At 44.6% G+C, this 8,646-nt stretch overlaps 1 protein-coding gene across 1 annotated transcript; it reads left to right on the forward strand.

Annotated features, from left to right (window-relative positions):
• The first annotated feature begins 1,946 nt into the window (after window positions 1-1,946).
• On the forward strand, window positions 1,947-6,671 carry LOC128710850 (growth hormone secretagogue receptor type 1-like). Its single transcript, XM_053805705.1, has 7 exons — window positions 1,947-2,813; window positions 5,065-5,207; window positions 5,356-5,456; window positions 5,648-5,766; window positions 6,219-6,331; window positions 6,401-6,480; window positions 6,550-6,671. Exons 1-7 carry the CDS (start codon window positions 1,947-1,949, stop codon window positions 6,669-6,671), a joined length of 1,545 nt encoding a protein of 514 aa, XP_053661680.1.
• Window positions 6,672-8,646: the final 1,975 nt, after the last annotated feature.

Consider the following 8,646-nt stretch of genomic DNA (forward strand, 5'->3'; position numbering starts at 1 on the left):
CTCAGATACTGTATTGAATCTATAGCATAAGTCCAAAACCAAGCTTCCATATGTACAATAAAAAGGCTTCCACCTGTATACACACGGTCAGAATGAATGGACCAGAAGTTCCACCATGAATGTGGAACACACACACACACACACGCTATTAATTATCCGTAGGCATTCATAGACCGTTCTTGATGGACTTTGTAGGTGTACCATTTTGTTCTCTCTCTCTCTCTCTCTCCCTCTCTGTCTCTCTCACACAAACATACACACGGTGATGGATGAACCAATTTCAGACATTTTAAACCCACTGGTTTTCATCTGGTGGTTTTAATTCCGCACTACGGCCATAGCGTACTGAAATACGATCCGGGGTTTTTTCTGCGTTTCAGTATGCCCACAACCATTCGCATACCTTTTGTGGCACACCCACAATGTCGGTCCATTTCCTGGTGCCGTGGCGCACAGTGGAGGAAATACTTTTTTGAATGACTTTCCGGTGCATAAACCCCCATTTCCCGTAGTGGTTGAAGAGAGCGTGGAAAAACACACAGAATGCCGCACGAAACAGTAGCGTCAGTGGCCCACAACCAATCAGCGCTGATTGTTGGCGTGGGACCCTTTGCGCGAGGTGTGATAATCTTTGCCAGATAATGACCCCTTTTGCTGCAGTTTGTCCGCTGCTACGTGTCGCCCACCGGCACGAAACCATCCTGACGTGTGCGGCGTCAGCATAGGCTTCGAGCGCGGGCAGAAGTCGTGTTACTGTAAATTATCTGTCAACGGCGTGATGGATGTGCTGTGGAAGGCTTTCCACGAAAGATCAGACCCACGAAGATACGTTTGGCAAATGTCGCGAAAGCACAATTCACCTTAGTAATGTGTGGCATAGAATTGGCCGGTAGAAAAAAAACGATAAAACACACACCACACCGCTAAGTGAGTATGAGTTTTCTCAATGCCACCATCCATACGCAGAGGTAGAACGTTTTATTGCGGAAATTCCATACCATGGCCCGGTTCGTATCGGTGATGAAAACACACAAGCTATGCTACGCGCTAAACCAATACTTTAAGCCCACCAGTATCAAGACGAACCGACAAGCTGTTGAGCTTTCACACGAGTCTCATTTATTTCCTCGCTCGCAAGTGTTTATGCGGGATAAGGAACTCCCCACAGCGGGAAAGCGTTACCACCACCACCCGATCAGATTGAATGTGTGGACAACGGTGGGGTATTTTAAAGTGTCACCTTATCTATCTCCCCAGTAGCAAAAACAAAAAAACGGAAGGAAATGTGCGACAAATTGACGACACGTTTGCTTTAAGCCATTCGTCCTAGACAACGCCGTCCCGCGACCAGTGTTTGCGGGACGGCGTTTGAGTACGTATCCCCACCCCTGCGGTTCGATTGTGGTTTGAACGAATGAACTCCGTGGCGCGGGACTTGCTCGTCTGATACCGAACGCTTGCCGATGTTAATGTAGGGAGTTCACGGTTTGTCGGAGTTGCGATAGCGTCCGTTGGCTAGCGGTTGCCAGTCAGCCCTTGGATATCGTGAACAGTGAACGTGCGCGCCAGCGATCCTTTCGGCATTCGGAATTACGAAACGGAAGTGCTAACACCCGTCGGTGTTTCGCCCATTTGGTTCTGTGTGTTCGAGGAGGATACGACGAACAAGGAATACGGATCTTGAGAGCTTCCTCGGGAGCTTGTTCGGTGGAAGTTCCTGTGCGTGTGTTTGGAAGAAAATGGTGAAAAGAGGCAAATGAAAAGGGTACAAAAATAAATGTGCTAGTGGTGGTGATAGTTCTGGCGATAATAAGCATGCCTTTGATGCTGACAAAGTGTCCCAGTGAAATTAAGAATGTTGAAACATACGGCCACCGTGCCACGGTTGTTCGGAACACGGATTACACTTGCTGCCGCTGCCTGAACGCATAGTCTGGAGGTTGGCAATGTTTAGTGCGGCCGGGGATCATCTCGGTGGGACCGCCCTGCGGGAGGATTACAATTACGGGCGCACCGGTCAGCAGATGTTACTGCTGGCGAGTCGCCAAAATGGTAGCAGCCTAGACCATTCCGCCAGTGCGTTCAACGCGGATAAGGCGTTACTAATGAGCGTACCGACGGTTGGTGTGCTGCTGATGACTACGAGCTACGGCCCATACGTGGACATTACGCCGCCGGTTCCACCGGTCAGTGGGCCCGCTGGGATACTGCTGGGCGTGAACGAGTCTTCCGTCCCGCATCAGCAAACAACCGTCCACCCGATACCGCGCGATTCCACTCTGTCGCCGGCGCTCGACTTTGACCAGCAAACGTTCGTGTACTACGCGGAAGTGTTGAGCGTGATCAACTTCTACTACGTACCGGCCCTGGTGCTGTTCGGCAGCATCGGTAACGTCCTGTCGGTGCTGGTGTTTTTCAAGACCAAGCTGCGGAAGCTTTCCTCCTCGTACTATCTCGCCGCGCTCGGGCTGAGCGATACGTTCTACCTGATCGGCCAGTTCGTCGCCTGGCTTAATCTGGTCGATCTGAAAATCTACATCCAGGAAATATGCTGCCGCTTCTTCACCTTTTCCAGCTCGCTGTGCTGCTTCCTGTCCGTGTGGTTTGTGGTCGCGTTCACCGTCGAACGGTTCATAGCCGTGCTCTATCCGCTGAAACGCCAAACCATGTGTACGGTGCGGCGTGCAAAGATCGTTATCTTCGCCCTGACAATCGCTGGCATTTTCATCAGTTTGCCGATATTTTTCTTCGCCTCCCCGCAGTTCTCCGTCTCGATGAATGACACCATCTGCGATATTGTGCAAGAGTACAAAGTGAGTAGTAGCTAGGTGGACGTTGTTTGCCAGCACAATTGGCTCCATCTTCTTTGTCTGTGCTTGGAGCGGGAGGAACATTGTACGTTGTGGTACGAGTTACCGAGTGCTTCCGGTGGATGCCCAGCGTGGCAATGGCTTTTCTCCATTGTTTCAGTGCACACATGTGCACACAAAAGAAAATGTTAACATGTTTTTACTTGCCAAAGAAAAGCCAAGCGTTCATATATCCCTGTGTGTGTGTGTGTGTGTGTGTGTGTGTGTGTAGGTGAGCAATTGTTTGTCGAAAAGGATTTTTCAAGAGGCGTATGCTGTTGCGGGACTCGGTATGTACGTTGTGTTCAGCCAGCGTGCAGGATAATTGCTTCCGGTGGACTGGAAAACACAACAAACCAAAATAGCAGAGACGAAAATGGAAAGCTATTTTCATGCAACTGCGAGAACACAGCGTCCTTTGTCCGTCTAGACCGTCCGTCCATCCTTCTATGTGGGTTGGTGTTTGTTTGCCGAATTGTTCTTGCTCGAAAGAATTAAACATCCCCTCTTTTTTAACGCTTTTTGACTGCTAGGGTCACAGATTCATTTACCCTCAATTAAATGGCCCGTAACAGGGGATGTTCTCTGTTTGGCGAGCGGTAAATTACTAATCTGGTGTCAAATGGCAAGCGAAAAAGGTCTCGCATTTAAATAATCAAGCGCAAAGCATCCCCTATCCAGTGCCGGGCTCATTGCGATGATGATTAATTATTATCCTATCTTTTCAAAAAAGGCCCTACAATGGCAAAAATATTTTACGAAAAATAGATAAATGAGTCCCATTAAATGATCAAATTCAAGCATTACCTTACAACGGTTGTCGGATGTCGTTGTCTTTTTTTGAATTCTAATACATTATTATCTTCAACCACTGTTCTTTTTTGTGGGGAAATCTGATTCCAGCTTTAGTGTACTCAAGTTATTCAAGTTTTGAGTTATCTTCTAAAATTGAGCCAAACTTTTAAAATTATATATCTTTGAAATTAACAATTTCATTTGTAATTCTAAGGTTGTTAAAAACATTACAGTAATCAGATCCTAATTCTTGATTTGTTTGATAACTGCATTATCTTGGTTGGAATCAGAAAAACAGAATGATATATGTAGCAATATCTTTGAAGATTCCTTGTAACCTGTCCATGTTCTTAATTTGTTTATTTTCCACTTAAATCTGTAGTATTTAAATTACTATTCCGCTTTGTAAAACAAAAAATAATTTACTGAAATTAAAAAGCAACGCGGTTCTCTTTTATTTTGTACTCAACTGTATTATTGATACTCTAACAGATTTGGGTGTTTTTCATCACTGCTAACTAGATGCAGTTACTACTATTACTTTTGCCTATCTAATTGATGTGATTAAAAACTGGAGTAAAACCCCTGCAAATGCAAAAACTTCTCACACAAAGAACAGCAAATGTTTTACTTAACTTTGTAGAGAATAGAATAAAAATATTTTTAGAATTCACCAGATTCAGAATTACCTCTGGTTGTCTGCTACGTAAGCAATTATGAAAGGATTTGTGTAACAACCCAAAATACCGTAGGCTTACGGTTGTCAAAGTCACTCCACACGGTGGTAACAAATTAATTTCACAGTCAAACAATCGGGCGCTTAGGGCTTACTGTTTCCTTTTGTCGTGACCCGATGCTCAGCCCCGGTCCTAATGCTGGTCACCATTTTATAATTATTTGCTGAACAAACCCCCCCACCCCAAAAAAAAAAACAAGCTCAAATTGCGTTTCTGATTCCGTTTCTAATGAAAACTTTTGTGACGTACATTAATATTTATGATGAAATTATGTGCTCAACCGAAATTCCATCAATACCATTCAGCTGCAAGCGTGATCGCTGGGAAACGTGATACTTTCCACCAGATACGACCTGATAAATGGACCACAAAATGGCTGCAATGCAATGGGGAAAATGCCGTGAACGCTAAACATGTAATAGAATGCAACTCGCAACTCAAAATATCGTTCGCAGCACTACGCGGAAAAACTTTATCCTCCCGCAATCGACGTCGAGTCGTTGGAAGTGGGTGAAAGTGTACGCATTTTCGGACGCATCACTATGCAAAGGCTCATAACGAGCTGCAAAACAATCGACTGCATAAGCAATTGTTGGTTCGCTTGCTTTCACTTCCTTTTCTTCTTCTTCTTCTTCTTCTTTTTCGTCGTTTGACCCGCTCCCCGCAACCCCGGGGGATACCAGGACCAGGCAGCGATGTTCAACTTTCTCGACTTCATACTCGTGTTTGTAGTCCCATTTACGATAATTGTCGTGCTCAACACGATCACCGCACTCACGGTGTGGAAGTTTGCCAGCATTAGGCGCACGATGACGATACCACGGAGGTACGTATGATGCACAGCGACCGCTATTATTGCACCCTCCGATCCATGTGCAGAATGTACAAAAAGGGCGTAGAACAGTTCTGCGGGAAAGCGTTACCGGACCGGACGCGGACATTCGAATGACACGCCATACCCTTTCTCGTTATAGTTACGGCGCGAACGTGCGCGAATCTCGCCGTCAGCTGAACATATCGAACAACCAACTCTTCGGCAATGGTACCGTCCCCGTCCAGCAGATACAGCTACTCAGTAAGTATGCCGGCATGTGGCCCGTCCCTTGCACGGGAAGCACCGGACCGGTGACGGGAATGTGTCCGTTTGTTTGCGCTGCTAGTTTGGGGTCACATTCCTTCCCGCAACGGAATGGGGCGAAACTACGACACGGTGTGTCGTAACATAAAGTTTTATCCACGCTTCCCTAATGCCATTCTCCGTCGCAGGTCGCAGCCGGGTTGCAAATTCTCAAATCAAGGTTACCAAAATGTTGCTTATCGTTTCGACCGTGTTCGTTTGCCTCAACCTACCGAGCTACATCGTGCGGGTGAAGATCTATCTGGAGGTAAGGCTTTTGGAGTGGCTTGAGCTTTTGATGTGTGTACAGGGCCGGATGTTATTCCTAGCGCCGCCAACAACTAAGAAAGCAAACAAACCCCACAACTGGTACGGGGGAATGGTGGTAGCTAAAATTGCGAAGTAAACAGATCAAAGTTTTTCCATCAACTCTTTGAAGTGTAAATTAACATGTGTTAGTTGGCAAATTTCCATAGATTTGTCCCCGATAAATATCAGAACATGCCGCCTAATTAGCTATCAATCCATGCCAATGGTAAACACGTAGAAAACCCTTCCACCTTTACCATTTCTAATTAATTCTACGGAGTGAGTTTGTTTTGAACGTTAGCATCGTGCCGGATGTCCTTGCCAGAACTACCCCGTTTCCGAGCGATAGTTGGCCAAGTTTGCGATTGCCGTAATTGACGCGAGCCTTTCTTTATTTTCTCTCCACCCAAGACGGAACACACGAACATGAACATATATCTGGTGCAGAACTGCTGTCAACTGTTTTTCATGACGAACTTCGGCATCAACTTCATACTGTACTGCGTCAGTGGGCAGAACTTTCGGTAAGTGTGTGTGTTGGGACGGATGAATGTCTTAACTATCTTTACTCTGCTAATTCCACCCACTCGCAGGAAGGCGATTTTTGGCATGTTTCACAAGCGTACCCAGCGGCAGATAAATCTCGAACATACCTCCGGCACGCAAGTCACAGGTAATGCAATTGTACCGCCCAAAACCGAGACCAACTGATCTGATAATGTTGTGTGGTTCCATCCCGCAGAGTTCGTCCTACGCACGAACGGTTCTAAGATGCGGCGGAATACCACCACCCTGCCGGACAACGCCGAGGTGGCGACGTGGCGGGAACTTACCGACTATCAAATTACCAACTTCATTAAGTAGTAGCCAAACCTGCCTGCGGTTGGCTTGGGCGCCGAAGCTCCGAAGCTCAGGCTAAATATGCGTAATGCTGCAACACAGCGAGACAGTGCCGGGTGTCCGGGCAAAATGTGGTGATATTTCCAGTGTGCGAACGCGCCGTTCCGTGCGGAAAGTTGTTTAAAAGGTTAGTAAGTAGGCAAGACATTACAAAACCGTGTAAATATTGCTGTAAGCCGATGGTATGAAATATACATCAGTATTTATCTTAATTTTTTACACATTCAAACATGAAGCTGGATGAGTGTTATTAGAGGATAATGAACTGCATTCCATCCGAAACAATGGGAACAATTATGGAAGGTATGGTATGAAGATGACATTGCTGCTAAGTACTATTGTATATGTTTTCATACACAGCCTACTGACGTGTTGGTTAATTATCCATTCTGATAAAGATGTAATGTACCTATTTCTTATGATGCTACAGCTTGCTTACGGGAAGCTAGCAGGATTGTTCTAGCCAAGTAATTACTTAATTCTTCGTAGACGAGAAATTGTCCCAACATTTGATTTTCCTTCAAAATTTAATCTCCACTCCCACATCTCACATCTGTCATGTGCAAAAGCTGAAACAAACAACAAATCGAATTCAACTCGTAAATACTCAAGGGAGAAGGAAAGACTGTCCCTCTATTTCCGCAAATTCCAGTTCAACACGAAACTAAGATCGAGATGTGGCTTAATATTAAAGGATTATTTCATCAACAGATTTCGTGGAAGCTTTGACTTGCCTGATTTGTGAGCATTCTGATATGTCAACATCGATTTCAGTTACCATGCCATGATGCTTGTTGAGCTTACCTTCGCATTAAATTCTAAACTCAATTACTTCTTCTCGCCGAAGCTCGTTACGTTCTTGCGGCGAGTCATTGGAAGACATCTTACGAAGCTCCATCGGCATGTTTAGGAGCTCTCTCACAAGCGTATTACGTATTAACGTAATTAAGTAAATTTTTCCAAAATTAAATAAAAAAGTTTCAACCAAACGTCTGATATCCAATCCGTTAATTATATCACAAATGCTACAAAGATTACAAAGAAAATAATCTATTTTTATGGAAAACGTCGCATGAATTGTGTCGATGATTACTTGCAAAAGAAACACATGATAAAAAAATCTAAAAATCTATTGTTTGTTTATTATATAAATTATTGGAACAATGGATTATTGGGACGTTACTCGGTCATCCAGTCTCCCGAAGCTAACATCACCAGTGAGCATATCAAACAGGTGTAGAACCCATTAACCAACTTAATAGTCACTACCCAAAGGCGTCTGCGGTCAGTGTGGTTTCGATTTAGTCCTTTCGCACAGGCCGCAATAATCGTTGCCCTATACATCGATTTTATTGATATCACTTTATTCCATCCTTCGCTCATACTTCGAAGGTCGCCGGGATACCTTATTGTTAAGCGTTCTTCTTATTTGTTCATCAGTGCGCTTTCCCAACCTATTTTAATCTTCACATTTCAAAGGCCGTACGCAGCTGGTTTAAATTACTCCTTGCTAAATGGGTCACAGGAACGGTCCAGTGGTTTAGTGTTGTCGAGGTTTCAAATGTCAAGACTGACATGAAATCCCTTCTGGACAGCATTTCCGCACGCAGGACATGACTCTACAGCTATGGGAAATAAAGACAAGAAATGCCATAAATGGCTTCTTAGGTAGTAATGCCCATAAAGAAGAGCTTCAATCCCGCCCAAGGAGTGTGGAAAAGAACATGTCTCTTTCACTCAGTTTTCTCCTTTATCGCCTTATCATCTTCATTCAGAATCGACTTAATATACTGCCCAACTTTAGTGAAGGATAGGTTAATAAACTATCACTTCCGATAACTTTATTGAGAATTTATTCCACCTCCAATTAAACATATGAAGAAAGTATCGATTTTGTCTGATGATAAACTGGAAGCATTTTAATTACTTAAGTTATAGC

The sequence above is a fragment of the Anopheles marshallii genome, chromosome 3, assembly GCF_943734725.1.
Source record: "Anopheles marshallii chromosome 3, idAnoMarsDA_429_01, whole genome shotgun sequence".
In the NCBI taxonomy this organism is placed as follows: domain Eukaryota; kingdom Metazoa; phylum Arthropoda; class Insecta; order Diptera; family Culicidae; genus Anopheles; species Anopheles marshallii.